Here is a 15,544-nt window from a genome sequence, read left to right on the forward strand (position 1 = left end):
TGTAGTGCACAGGGAGGTATGCTAGGAGTTATAGTGCATAAGAAGGTATGCTGGGATGTTTTGAAAGGCTGCTGCCGCGCAACTGCAACTCCCAGCATACCTCCTTGTGCACTACACCTCCCAGCATAACTCCTGGTGAACAACAACTTCCAGCATAATTCCTTGTGCTTTGCAACTCCCCACAAGAAGGTATGCTGGGAGTTGTAGTGCACAAGGAGGTATGCTGGGAATTGCAGTTGTGCAGCTCCTGACACAACTCTGTGCAGCATACATTCTTGTGCACTACAACTCCCAGCATGCCTCCTCGTGCACAAAGAGGTATGCTGGGGGATGTAGTGCATAAGGAGGTATGCTGCTGGGAGTTGTAATGCATTAGCAGCCTCCTGGCACAACAACTCCCAGCATGCCTCCTTGTGAACAACAACTCCCCACAAGAAGGTATTCTGGGAGTTGTTGTGCCACTGTATCGGTGGGCCCCGCGGGAATGGAGGGGCGGCGACAGGATTGTGGACCTGGAGGTTGGGGAACTGGCTGGTGTAAGGGACCGCTGCCGCAGCACCGGCGGGTCCCGTATTTGGAATGGTTGAATGACTGCCGCCCGCGGGATTGCGGGCCGCAGTCATTAGCAGTGAGGGGCCGATCCATATGCCGCAGACTCGTGCTGCATATGGATCGGCTCTGCAGGGGTTAAATGCCGCTGTCGGTTATGACAGCGGCATCTACCCTTTAGGGCAGGGGTACTCAACAACTTTTAGTGAAGGCCACTTACCGAGGTCTATTGTCAGGTGAAGGTCCGAGCTGAACATCAGTTGGAAACGTGTTTTGTTACTTTGTCACAAACGTTCAACTATTTATATACAGAATTGCTGCTTATTAGCGGGAAAATTGGCATTTTTTTCTCTCTCACCAGGCCTTTGATATTAGGTACAAAGGGGGTGACTGCCCTGGTAGTATATAGCCCCCCTGTTGCTCCCCCAGTAGTGTATAGCCCCCCCTGTGCGCTCTCCCTCAGTAGTATATAGCCCCCTGTTGCTCCCCCAGTAGTATATAGCCCCCCTGTGCGCTCTCCCCCTGTAGTATATAGCCCCCTGTGAGCTCCCCCCAGTAGTATATAGCCTCCCTGTGCGCTCTCCCCCTGTAGAATATAGCCCCCTGTGAGCTCCCCCCAGTAGTATATAGCCCCCCTGTGCGCTCTCCCCCTGTAGTATATAGCCCCCTGTGCGCTGTCCCCCAGTAGTATATAGCCCCCTGTGAGCTCCCCCCAGTAGTATATAGCCCCCCTGTGCTCTCCCCCTGTAGTATATAGCCCCCTGTGAGCTCCCCCCAGTAGTATATAGCCCCCTTGAGCTCCCCCCAAGTAGTATATAGCCCCCCTGTGAGCTCCCCCCTGTAGTATATAGCCCCTGTGAGCTCCCCCCTGTAGTATATAGCCCCCTGTGAGCTCCCCCTGTAGTATATAGCCCCCCCATGCGCTGTCCCCCTGTAGTATATAGCCCCCTGTGAGCTCCCCCCAGTAGTATATAGCGCCCCTGTGCTCTCCCCCCAGTAGTATATAGCCCCCCTTGTGCTTTCCCCCTGTAGTATATAGCCCCTGTGAGGTCCCCCCTGTAGTATATAACCCCCTGTGCGCTCCCCCCAGTAGTATATAGCCCCCTCAGTAGTATATAGCCCCCTGTGAGGTCCCCCCTGTAGTATATAGCCCCCTGTGCGCTCCCCCCAGTAGTATATAGCCCCCTCAGTAGTATATAGCCCCCTGTGAGGTCCCCCCTGTAGTATATAGTCCACCTGTGCGCTCTCCCCTTGTAGATGCCCCCCCAGACAGAAAAAAAAAATAACAAAAACAACTCACCTAGCACCTCGTCCCCGCTGCGGCTGTCTTCGTCTCTTCCCGTCGGTCCGGCCCCCGGCTGATACACGCTCTGTAGGGATGTCCCGGGGATTTCCCAGCAGAGCGCGCATCAGTGACCTCAGCGTACGCCGCCGGCCTGCACTTCCGGGAAGGACAGGCCGGCAGCGTACACTGAGGTCTGTGGTGCGCGCTCTGCTGGGGAATCCCCGGGACATCCCCAGAGAGCGCGTATCTGCCGGGGGCCGGACCGACACTGCCCCCAGCCCCACAGGCGTACTGACATCTAAGGACAGTACGCCTATGGGGCGGGAGGCAGTGCGGTGGGGAGCGGGACGGACCGGATCCGGGGCGGTTAGGAGGTCTGACCAGGGGTCCGGACAGCTGGCCTCCGTGGTCCGGGTTCGGACCGCGGTCCGCCAGTTGAGGGCCCCTGCCTTAGAGTAAAATCAAAAGTTTTGAGCGGTCGGCGTTTGAGTGCTCCCTAGAATGAGTAGGGAGAGAAGGATGCAAATGAGTGCTTCTCGACCCACTATCTGTGGATGGTTCACATTATGAGACCCTCTAAGTCACTTAGCGTTCACTTGTCGCGATTGTTCAGAATCACAACAAGATCTTAGAGTCTGACCAAAACTTTTCATTTGCCAATTCAAAGGGAATTTCTGGGTGATCAGTTCCCAATCGGTGAGGTGACCAGTCATCACTGATAAGTAACTGATGACCAGCGTAGAGAAGAGATGCCAAACCGTTCGGGTTCGGGAATGTTCTCCGAACCTGAACTCTCAGTATTTGACTCCGCGTGGCTGCAGATGTTGGATGTGTCCTGGAACACATGCGTGCAGTCTTATGGCTGCATCCAACTTCTACGGCTGCTGGGGGTCAGATGCCAAGTGTTCAGTTTAGGAGAACGTTGCCGAACCCAAAGAGTCTGGCATCTCCGATCAACTCTATGCTTTTTTTCTCTTAAAGTGTTCTGCTCACAAGTGTTTTCCATGACTTCCCATCTGCTAGACTCCACTATATATTCAGAACCAGGCCTACCAAAGCATTAACTGATACTTGAGGAACAGACTCTTTAGAGACAGAAAGTAACCTGTTCCTAAGAGTCTGGGAGGCCGGACTTATTCTTTCTGGTCTCAGAACTGAGATTTAAGGGACAATTTGTCAATGCGATTGTGTCAAAAGATTGACACTGAGAAGTCATCACATAGATGTCCTAAAATATGGGGGTCTGCCTGGTTCCCGTTAGGAGACTAGATAAAAAATGGCTGCCATGATGGGTAAGATCTCCCTGACTGTCACCATGATGGCCATTTGGTGGAACCCATTGAGTTGGGCAGTTGGAAGCACCCGCCACATGGACTGAATTACGTCAAGTTCCAAGTCCCAGGTGAAGTTCAGAAACGGTAACACTGGGGCAAGAAGTGGAAAGCCGAGAAGATTTTTGTTTTGACGAATGTTTGCAGGATGGATAATTCATCTTGCGGAGACGTACACCCGCGGATTGTAAGAAAGTCTCATTTGGAATTAATTACAAGAATTAATTGGAAGTTAATCTCTACCCACAGATCCGCGCACCGAACTATCGCCGAGCAGCCGAGAAGCATTAAAGATTTGTTGTGAGACCCGAAAAGTAGAAAGAAGCGCAGGAGCCTAGTGCTGATCTGTGCCAGAGAGACCTGTAATCCTCCCCCGTTCCTGTGGTTGAGTCACTGATGGGCGATATCGCTAAACGATTAAACGTAACACTTACACGCCTAGCAGATGCCAAACCTGTAATAATCCCAATGTTTATTAACTCGTTTCTAGAAAACTCTTCTTAGTTATTCTCGGCAGAGGAATAATACTGGAGATTGTGGAGCAATAATCCTGGAATGAGAAGAACCATAAACTGTATCTAGTCTAGATATGGCATGCAAATGTAAAAAACATAACTACTGTAAGACTGCCCCCTTATGGCAACAGTATAATGACTATATTTGAAATGGAGAGAAGAGGGTTGCAGGGCCATTCCATGGCCTCACTTCCCAGCATGTGCACACTTGCGGGGGAGGCAGTCACTGACTGACACGGTACAGAGTTAGCGTAGGGACCCGTGTGAACCAGGATACCTGCACGGGGTACACAGGGCAGTATGGTTTGATCAAATTGTATACCAAATTCCTGGTGTTTGTTTTTAAAGAAGCTTAGCGGCTTTAGTATCAGCAATAGGTGTGAGGTGCAGCTGCACTCTTCTCTCCATTTCACATAACTACTATAATACTGCTCCTATATACAGGAATATAACTACTATAATACTGCTCCTATATACAGGAATATAACTACTATAAGGCTGGGTTCACACTATGTATATTTGAGGCTGTATTTGGTCCTCATGTCAGGTCCTCATAGCAACCAAAACCAGGAGTGGATTGAAAACACAGAAAGGATCTGTTCACACAATGTTGAAATTGAGTGGATGGCCGCCATATAACAGTAAATAACGGCCATTATTTCAATACCACAGCCGTTGTTTTAAAATAACAGCAAATATTTGCCATTAAATGATGGCCATCCACTCAAGTACAACATTATGTGAACAGATCCTTTCTGTGTTTTCAATCCACTCCTGGTTTTGGTTGCTATACAGCCTCACAAATACAGCCTCAAATATACATAGTGTGAACCCAGCCTAATACTGCTCCTATATACAGGAATATAGCTACTATAATACTGCCCCCTATATACAGGAATATAACTACTATAATACTGCTCCTTTATACAGGAATATAACTACTATAATACTGCTCCTATATACAGGAATATAACTACTATAATACTGCTCCTTTATACAGGAATATAACTACTATAATACTGCTCCTATATACAGGAATATAACTACTATAATACTGCTCCTATATACAGGAATATAACTACTATAATCCAACAAAAAAGAGAAAAGAGCTTGCACTCACCACAGAATCGCTGCAAAAAACATCCATTTATTCAGTCTCCATGGACGTGTGTGGGGAGGGGAAGTGAAGGCAGGGGCGTCTGATGGCATCAGACGCCCCTGCCTTCACTTCCCCTCCCCACACACGTCCATGGAGACTGAATAAACGGATGTTTTTTGCAGCGATTCTGTGGTGAGTGCAAGCTCTTTTCTCTTTTTTGTTAGATTATACCTACACTGTTATAGCTTTATGCACCTCCACGCTGCACACCGCTGCCTAGAATCCTCACTTGGAACTATCCTAGCTCATGGGTATAGAACAAACACTGTATGAACGTTGGTGCTAACTCGGATCTACTTCCTACATTGTTATAACTACTATAATACTGCTCCTATATACAGGAATATAACTACTATAATACTGCTCCTATATACAAGAATATAACTACTATAATACTGCTCCTATATACAGGAATATAACTACTATAATACTGCTATTATATACAGGAATATAACTACTATAATACTGCTCCTATATACAGGAATATAACTACTATAATACTGCCCCTATATACAGGAATATAACTACTATAATACTGCTCCTATATACAAGAATATAACTACTATAATACTGCTATTATATACAGGAATATAACTACTATAATACTGCTCCCATATACAAGAATATAACTACTATAATACTGCTCCTATATACAAGAATATAATTACTATAATACTGCTTTTATATACAAGAATATAACTACTATAATACTGCTCCTATATACAAGAATATAACTACTATAATACTGCTCCTATATACAGGAATATAACTACTATAATACTGCTCCTATATACAGGAATATAACTCCTATAATACTGCTCCTATATACAGGAATATAACTACTATAATACTGCTCCTATATACAGGAATATAACTACTATAATACTGTTCCTATATACAGGGATATAACTACTATAATACTGCCCCTATATACAGGAACATAACTACTATAATACTGCTCCTATATACAAGAATATAACTACTATAATACTGCTCCTATATACAAGAATATAACTACTATAATACTGCCCCTATATACAGGAATATAACTACTATAATACTGCTCCTATATACAGGAATATAACTACTATAATACTGCTCCTATATACAGGAATATAACTACTATAATACTGCTCCTATATACAGGAATATAACTACTATAATACTGCTCCTATATACAGGAATATAACTACTATAATACTGCCCCCTATATACAGGAATATAACTACTATAATACTGCACATAGTATGAATACTTTCTTTAGTAGCTGAATATAAATGGACTTTTCTCCCTGTTTCTTCTATTCAGGCAGATCTGACAGCTCTGAATAAAATCTGCGGAGCGTACACAGTCTCTCCGTGACCTGCGGATTATGCCGGGTCCCTGAGCAGTCTCTGCACTTCAAACCTGCAAATCACAACAGTTCTTTTATTGTGGACTTTATATTGAAGTAGAGAGAAGTTAGAGGAGAACAGTCTTGTCCAGGGAAGTGATGGAGGCAATAATGGAAGCGAGGTGGCTGGGGACAGCGTCGGCACCCCTCCCCCCCTTACAGTACACTGCGTTCTCCTATAGCGGGTGTCACTTTCTGACTTGTATGTGGTGCACTGAGGCTTGAGTGAAATGCGCAGAGCAGCATAAGTAACTGTCACACAGCTCGCTCCATTCACACAGCTGTCTGAGACGCCGACCGTGACTGGGGACGGGTGAGATTCAGCTTTTATATGGTGAATATTGAGCGAGCGGGAGGGCAAGCGGCTCCCGTTCCCTCACCCAACCTCTACCTGCCGCTCGGCTATTAAATTGTGAATTTTTCTATTATACCGTAAAGAGGCCAACAAGTTGTTTACGAGGCATGACACGTCACGACGGGGGAAATCTGAATATTCCTGAGTGGATTTGCTCCTGTTTACTCCTAACCCAGGAGACTCGCTTGATTCGCGCCGTCCATCTGAGTTTTACGGCCCATTTGACTTCAGCGATGTGTCCTCCCCCGAGATTCTTACGTGTAAGCGCAGTCAGCGTACACGAGGCAAATCGCTAACCCCTTCTATGCCAAAGAGGTGGAGAAAAGCAGAATTCCAATAATTCAAAAACATTCAAAAATTCTGGCCTATGGGAAGCAGCGCTAGAGAGTAGATTATGATCACCTTGAGCTACCGCAACATCAAGAACCACGACAACCACTGTTCACTGTGCCCCCTACCACCTGTTCTCTTCTATCAGAGGAAAGATTACCTACCGATCAAGAATTGTTGGCCAAAAAGTAAGAGGAATGGTTGCCAAATCTATAGAATTCAACAAAATAGGCCAAATATGTAAAGTGAAGGGTGTATCTGATGGCAGATGTCAAAGGAAAGAAGGAAGAGGCGGCTGAATTTCAAAATGTGCAATGGATTTCCTCTTGAGGAAGATTGGCCACTTGAGTCAGTTGGGCGTGTGAGTGGAATATGGTGGTCGGTCAGGAGGAATGGCTATTTAATGTGTAAGACCACATAAAAGAAGTTATTGGTAGGGTTTAGACCACTGGGAACTCCACTGTCCTGAGAACATGGGGTTTCCAAGTAGACAAGTAGACTGGTGTTCATCCCACATGGCTACCCTACTGATGTGCCACTTAGTCAAGTAGATAAATCTACCACCAAACGTCAGAGCTATGACCCCTGGCCCTTAGCCGTTTAGATTAGAGGAGTGTCAGCTAGGTGTCCATTCCAGATGGCTACCCTACCGATGTGCCATTTAGTCCAGTAGATGAATTTACCACCATCAGAACTATTACCCCTAGACCTTAGCCGTTTAGATTAGATGAGTGTCAACCAAAACAACCAAAATGTTGGGGGACCGGCTGACCATCTAACCTAACGTGTATGGTGTTTTCTGACTTCCCCGGCATCTACGATAGATCAATCCACCACTAAACATAAGAACCATTACCCCCATGCCTTACACTCACCACCCACTTAAGAGGTGTGTCAGCCAAAACAACCAATCTCGGGGGACTGGCTGACCATATAACATGTACGGGGTTTGCATCTACCATCGATCAATCTACCACTAAACACAAGAACTATTATCCCCATGCCTTAAACTCACCATCTAAATTAGATGAGTGGCAGCCAAAACAACCAGTCTCGTTGACTCGCTGACATCTAATGTGCATGGGATTTGCCGGCTCCCTCCTATATCTACCATAGATGAATCCACCACCAAAGCAAGAGCCATTACCCCCATGCCTTAAACTCACCATCAACATTAGATGAGTGGCAGCCAAAACAACCGGGGTTGCCGACTCCCCTGACATCTCCTATAGATGAACCCACCTCCAATGCAAGAACCGTTATCCTGATCCCAACCAAATCTCGTAAGGTGTATTTCCTCTGATGACTCTTCCCCAATGGTACATGTTAGGAATAAGAAGGGCAGGTAAGATATCAACTACCAGATCCTTGTGTTCTTGAGGAGATAAGCCTCCACTAGATAAATCCTTCCACTCCCCAAAAAGAACTTCTCTGTACAAAGCCCTATTATCAGTCTTTTAGCAAGTCAATGGGTCCGTGTGCCTAATGGACTGCACAGAGCTCTTTCCGATGTCGGAGGAAATCCTTGATGACGGCACTAAATGCAAATCCCCGGGTTATATCAGATAATAAGAACAAGGCTCTTTTCCCTGTAGTAATATTCTTTGTATGAAAATAATTGCATAGTAATAAGCTCCGAGGAGGAAGAAAACATCTTTTGTTCATTAATGGGCTCTGAAGTACGCCTAATGGAAGGTTCTATGTGCTTCGCGCTAGCACCACTCAAGGTTTTAGGTTAAGTGTTATTAAGGGGCAGCCATGTTTTTTCAACCTCACCTGGTGCTTGTATCTAAGGGGTCATTCTGCAAAAGCATACCTTTCTTCCAGAAAACTCTTTTTCCAGAAACAGCGCCTCCCCTGTCCAAGGATTGTGTCTGGTATTACAGGACAGATTCGATGAAGTGAATGTGACCATGTTGCAGTATCACATATGACCTGTGGAACTGTTTTTTTTAATCCCGTACAACCCCTTCTAGGTCCCAATTTAAAATGACAGGGCCCCTTTACTTTCACTTATAAAGTCTATGGGCCTATGAGGTACCAGGTGCTACCTCTGCATCCCCATACCTACAACACTGGTAGAGATGAGTGTGAAACTACAGTATAGGCCATACTTCTTGAGGTGGCATCAAAGTCTGACTTGCCAATCCCAAGGTCAATGACTAAGAAGGTCAACTTGTAAATACTAAGGCTCTGGGCCCAAGGGTGAGATCTATCTCTATCGATGTCCTTGGCCATCTGTATTGTATAGAGTAGAATATAAAGTCCTGATCCTGGACTTCTTATATGTTCTTTCTTGAGACAAAGGGGATGAAAACTGAGGACTACTTCAGCACTCCAAAGTACAAGGCCATTTGTATTCTACGAAACAGAACTAAAGGTGTTATTACAGTCCAGGCTAAGTTTGTTGACATGGTTGTGTCAAGAATGACTCGTCAATCGCAAGGTCTTCAACCTTGAAGGACAAAACATGGACCTATTTTCACTCCTTTCTTGAGGTCCTTGGGCCCCAGAGTCTGAATACTAATATATGTCATACAGATAGCAGAAGATAGTCAGCGGCACTCACCATGCGTTAAAAATTCTGTTTTTAAAAAAAAAAAAAAAAAACATGTAACATGGCAGATATGGTAGAAGGCAGGAGCGTTCCACTAATTGCCATTCTACCATATCTGCCGTGTAACTTTTTTTTTTAAAATAAAGACTGAATTTTTAACGCATGGTGAGTGCCGCTATCTTCTGCTATCTGTATGGACTGTTATGCAACACCTTTCAGCAGAGCACCCAAGGGTCCAAGTTACACACTCTTAGCGAGTTACAGAAGCGCTTGTTGCTTTAATTTTACTCCCTGGTAGGGGCAGAGCCGGATTAATATATGTCCCTGGTCATCTGTATTCTACAGAATAGAATATATACTAGTTCCAAGGTCTATAACTCAAAGGGTCAACATATAGACCTACGATAGCAGATCGATGAAGGCACTGAGGCCCAAGTGCAAGTGCATCTGTATTGTACAGAGTGGAAGCAAAGCGGGTATACCACTTTTCGGAAAGGTCCACGACTGAGAAGGTCAATATATGAACCTGTTATATCTCCTCTCAACTTTTGATACCAACATGAAGTAAGTACCTCGCACTTTTCCACCACAGGTTGTTGACCACACTCGGAACTGTTGCCAGCCACAATACCGGCACGCAAGTTCTCACTGTCTCCCGTGCCTTCCTCCATGGAGTAAGTTTTTGACCGATTGCCATGGCGATGTGATGAACTCCGACCTTGCACCAGGCTGAGTTGCTTGCGAAGAACGCGGTTCTCTTCCTCCACCTCTCGCACCCGCACCTCCAGGCTCTCCCGTTGGCTGGAAGCTGCATAACGCGGGCTGTGAGGCTGGGTGTCCAGCGGAGACAACGAGACAGACTTCCCATCTGCAGAAAAAAAAACAAGAGATGTCATTGAAAATTATTTTGCTAAAAATACACTATACAAGCGGAGGACATTTATCTTCATCCATCTGGATGATGATATTCATGTTCAAGGTGAAGAGCACCATCACATCTCACAATGAGAATACATGCTTCACTTATACAATGTCTGCAGCTTTCGAGAGTGATACAATCGCTGCTTCCATTGTGACCTACAGAAACGGCATACAGCATAGTGTCAGGGGTTACAACTTAAGCACTTACTGGAACAATGGCAACAAGCATACTAGGAATATGTTGAATCTAAACAGAAGAATTCTTAAAAGAAACAAAGAAAAGAAAGATAAGTGTCTCCTCGAAAACAATGTGATACCAATCATGGCACCTAACACTAACTACAATAGACATCCAGGCACTGTGTCCTGGAACCTTGGCTTTTTGCCCACAATGATGAGAGCACCCAGAAGATGCACATATCTCGTTACATTTCAATAAAAAAAAAAAAATCATTAAAAAATCCAAAAAATTAGAAAGACATACTTACCCTTACCTAGTCCCCCATACTTACCCTTACCTAGTCCCATTTTTCTCTTTCCAGTCTCTGCATCTTCTCTCTTCTTCCGTGACAAGTTGCCGAGATGGGACATAATCCTACACCGAGCACTTATTTGGGAAGCACGAAGCGGTTGCGGAAGTGGAATATTAGGAGCTGTGGAGGATTGTTGGGGCATCTAGGCTAGGTAAGTATGCATATTGTTTTCCCTATTACCACTTTCACCCCCACCACCTCACCCAAGCAGGGGTGTTGCAAGTAAGTAACAAACTGGTCATTTAAAGGGGAACTTTGGCCAAATCTAAAAATCTGCTGTGGGCAGGGGGTGGGGGATCATAAAAAAGAATCTATACTTACCCTTCCTCGTGCCCCAGCAGTGCAGCGTCACCAGCTCTCAGCCAGTTTCTTCAGGCTTCAGTGACTGTAGAGGTATCCTGTCCCATGCTGGTGACGCCACACTGCAGGGGCACAGGAATGGGTAAGTATGGATCCTTTATTATGTTTCCCCCACCCCTGCCTGCATCAGATTTATAGATTCAGTCGGAGTTCTCCTTTATAGAAGTATCCTATCTGGATATTTAGGGTATATCAACAGGATATGCTATAAATATCTGATACATGGGAATTCCATCCACTCAGAAGACCTCTTCAGAATGGTTGTGGCCACCAGAGGTGATTAGGGAGTTGAAAACAACCAATAAAAGTTGTGCTAACACCATAGTGTCAAGAGCTATGCTGTTCCTTGCTGGGCTATGGAAATAGCATAGCTTACAGCGCTCCACCATTTACACAACTCCTAATAAACTTTACGGGAGTTACGTAAACTGAGCAAAACAGGTTGTTAGGTTGTTGTTGGCTTCCTAACTACTTCTAGTGGCCATTTTATCTAACCTAGGGAAACTTAACTGCCTATGGGGGCCAGCTCATCTAACCTAGGAAAAACCTAACTACCTCTGGGGCCAGTTCATCTAACTTGGAGAAACCTAACTACCTCTGGGGGCCAGTTCATCTAACCTAGAGAAACCTAACTACCTCTGGTGGCCAGTTCATCTAACCTAGGGAAACCTAACTACCTCTGAAGGCCAGTTCATCTAACCTAGAGAAACCTAACTACCTCTGGTGGCCAGTTCATCTAACCTAGGGAAACCTAACTACCTCTGAAGGCCAGTTCATCTAACCTAGAGAAACCTAACTACCTCTGGGGGCCAGTTCATCTAGCCTAAGGAAACCTTACTACCTATGGTGGCCAGTTTATCTAACCTGGGGAACCCTAACTACCTCTGGTGGACTTGATCATCTAACCTAGGGAAATGTAATAAGTCTCAAAAATGGGACCAAACATTTAAAGGAGTACCCTCTGACTTTAAGCTAATCATCCCAGGTACCAGCTATTCAAGCTCCTTGCAGCGCCACCACAGGACAAAAGAGGCATTACCCAATGCCTATTGATCCTAATAGGTCTGTTGGGTCTTCCTTAGTGACAGAACCTAATTAATGGAAATCCCAAGTGACGGTTATAAACCACGGCGCTGACAGATGAGCGTGTCCCGGACGTATATACAACATTCACTTTATTATACATAGATGCACCTTCAAAGCCATGTTTTATGGCGGCATTTTCTCATTCCTTGATATGCGCACAACAAGAAACATATTCTCCAAGATATAATAAAGCGAGGCCATAAACCCTTCCTATCTGTATCCCTATAGTGGCACCTAGCTCTTTAAAGTATGATTAATGCTTTACGATACCTATATATCAACACCATCACCAGTAACAGTTTTTTTTGTTTTTTATTTTTACGCACAGATTATTCAATGTCAGCTCCTTCCATACAGATACTGAACGTCTTGTGAGCGGTCTATATCCTGGCTGGCGTCTTCTCTACTTATAAGATGGAGTGGGGGTGGGGAGTCCCGCTGTAGCCCTCGGAGGATTATCGCCACTTCTGAAGCCAGGTCCATTAGTTAAGGCCACCAGTGGATTGGTAATTACGGCTGCGGATGTGAGAAGAGTCGGCTCTTTTAATTTGGCTGTTTTCTGCTTAATTGATCTGTTAATTAAGAGCGCGGACATCGTTGCTCGCTCAACGCCTGCGTGTGCGGAAAAGCCTGGATATCAAACGACGGCTGGAACTCTTTCTGTGCCAGGAGAGGCATGAGAGGCGACGGGGGGATGTTTACCGAGCGAGCCTCCACCTCTCTCCGTGACCTCCTGATTGATCCGCTGGCTAATTACAGAGCGGGGAGCGCTACTTGGAAACGGAGTAAAGACACGGATCTTCATTCAGACTGTAAATTTGTGCATTTGATTTATATAAAAACGTCACCTCCGTTGAAGCAATTGGGACCCCAATACAAAGTGTCAAACCCTATTGATGACTTGTGGAGACCCCATTTGGGACCCTTATAAATTATCCAGTGTGGAAAGCGGTTACAAAGAGCATCTCTGGCCCTGGAGGTTCTGAAGTTCTCGGATCAGCACCTCTCTCCCATCTCCCTATTCAGAATAAATTGTGTGGAGAGTACATATGGATCAGCTGATGGTTGACCGACAACTACATCAGTATTACAGATAGTCTGCTAGTCTTTATATGAATTGTGTAATACTTTATTTCACCTGCGGGAGTGCTGTTTAATACTTGGCTGAGTCGGCAGGTGCAACCAAGCAGAGAGAAGATGGGGGGGACTGGTAAAAGAAGTATATTGCAGTATATTTTATGGAAAAATTGCAAAGTACAATTGGTGTCGCAAAAAAATAAGGGCTCATGTGGGTCTGTAGGTGAAAAAAAATGCAAGTGCTATGGCCTTTTAAACACGAGGAGGACAAAAAAAAGTGCAAAAATTAAAAGCGGCTGAGTAGGGAAAGGTTTAAACCTGCTTCACCTGCCATTTTGTAGCCTGAGCACTATTGGATTCTAGCATTCCAAGCGAAGGTGTATGTCTGCTGTTTTCCTGTTTATCCTGACCCCTGCCATGTCTTTGGATTATGTTTTTGGCCTGACCCTCGTCTGTACTGCCTGCCTCTCCTGTTGTTGATTCAGATTGTCTGACCTGCCTATGAAGCCACCTGTCTTCACTTTTCGTCTGTCTGACTACGATACCTGTCTCACCCTTGATATTGCGCTGACTCTCCTGCTGATGACACACCTTGCAGATCACGAAAATTTCCAGCCCATTTCACGTTGCCTGGGTCTTGGGAACCAGCTGCTCCTCCTGACATTGGGACCACACTTATGAAGCGACCTTGTGTCCTCTAGCTGCAGAAGTCCAGCTTCCACTAACTGGAGTGGGATAAAGGGTGAAGACCCAGACGGCACTTAGACTCCGCTCCCTGGTGTGGCCAAAAGCCAAACTGGTTGGGTAGCCCAGCAGGTCCACATTATCTGGGCAGATGCCAGAGTCCATGGAGCTAGAGTTTTATATTTGCCATGATGAACATGGAATAGGCAGGGATCCATTGTGACTTTGCCACCCAGGTGCCCACATACACAAGAGGGCTGGGGTTGGCCACTGGTACCAGCTGTATCTCTATAGTCAAGCTACATTAAGAAAATTATTGACTTATTTCCAAGTATCTTGTGAAAGGAAGAATGAAAAGCACTCTACATATTTCTATACAATGGGAAACATCAGAATTGTTATACAAGGTCTACAACGAACAATATACTTATATGTCTTCTATATCGAGGGAACGTCTGAGAAATTTCCAGAGTCTCTAAGTGATTGTCATCTTGAGAGACAAGGCAACATCATTGAATTCTGTTTTTTATGGGCCGGAGAGGAGGTTGCCTCCCGCTCGCACTCAATATGCAGGGAGGCTTTATCTCTGAAATTACAACTAACTTGATGCCTTATCCAATAGATATAAAGAGCTACCGATAAGGCAAAGCCTGAACAGAAAGATGCCTCGAGATCCCCGGAGAGCGAGGATCAGCCGACGTAAATGTGGTGAGATCTGAAGATTATTGTGTTTCTGACTTGTGATAGGAATGTGAAAAATTGATAGTGGCTATTAGAGGTCAAGGAGACAACGGGCTCGGTATATCGACGACTAAACTAAGTCTATTCCAACATACAGAGTATTGCCAGTGCCCACTGAAGGTCAAGGAAACAATGGGCTCGGTATATAGACTACTAAACTAACTGTATTCCAACATATACAGTATTGCTAGTTCCCACTGAAGGTCAAGGAAACAATGGGATCGGTATATCGACGACGACTAAGTTTATTACAACATACAGAGTATTGCCAGTATTTACTGTGAATCCTGTAAACAACGGGATTGGTATTTTGATGAATAAAAAAGTTTATTCCAACATATAGAGTATTGCTAGTTCCCACCGAAGGTCAAGGACACAATGGGCTTGGTATATCGACAAGTAAACTAAGTTTCTTCCAACATATAGAGTATTGCTAGTGGCCACTGAAGGTTAAAGAAACAATCATCTTGGTACATAAATAAATAACTAACCGCATTCAAACATATAGAGTATTGCTAGTTCCCACCGAAGGTCAAGGACACAATGGGCTTGGTCCATCGATGAGTAAACTAAGTTTCTTCCAACATATAGAGTATTGCTAGTGGCCACTGAAGGTTAAAGAAACAATCATCTTGGTACATAAATGAATAACTAACCGCATTCAAACA

At 44.9% G+C, this 15,544-nt stretch overlaps 1 protein-coding gene and 1 long non-coding RNA gene across 4 annotated transcripts in view; one reads left to right on the top strand and one right to left on the bottom strand.

Annotated features, from left to right (window-relative positions):
* LARGE1 (LARGE xylosyl- and glucuronyltransferase 1) overlaps window positions 1-15,544 on the bottom strand; it is a 259,607-nt gene that overhangs the window by 126,641 nt on the left and 117,422 nt on the right. For all 3 annotated transcript variants that reach the window (XM_069966505.1, XM_069966524.1, XM_069966514.1), the window contains one exon: window positions 10,047-10,342. In XM_069966505.1, the coding sequence (XP_069822606.1) occupies window positions 10,047-10,342 (296 nt within the window). The remainder of the gene's footprint in view (window positions 1-10,046; window positions 10,343-15,544) is intronic.
* Window positions 1-15,544, top strand: part of LOC138788678 (uncharacterized) — a 68,252-nt gene that overhangs the window by 17,440 nt on the left and 35,268 nt on the right. The gene's annotated exons all lie outside the window — the stretch shown is intronic.

This window comes from Dendropsophus ebraccatus, chromosome 1 (genome assembly GCF_027789765.1).
Source record: "Dendropsophus ebraccatus isolate aDenEbr1 chromosome 1, aDenEbr1.pat, whole genome shotgun sequence".
Lineage (NCBI taxonomy): Eukaryota > Metazoa > Chordata > Amphibia > Anura > Hylidae > Dendropsophus > Dendropsophus ebraccatus.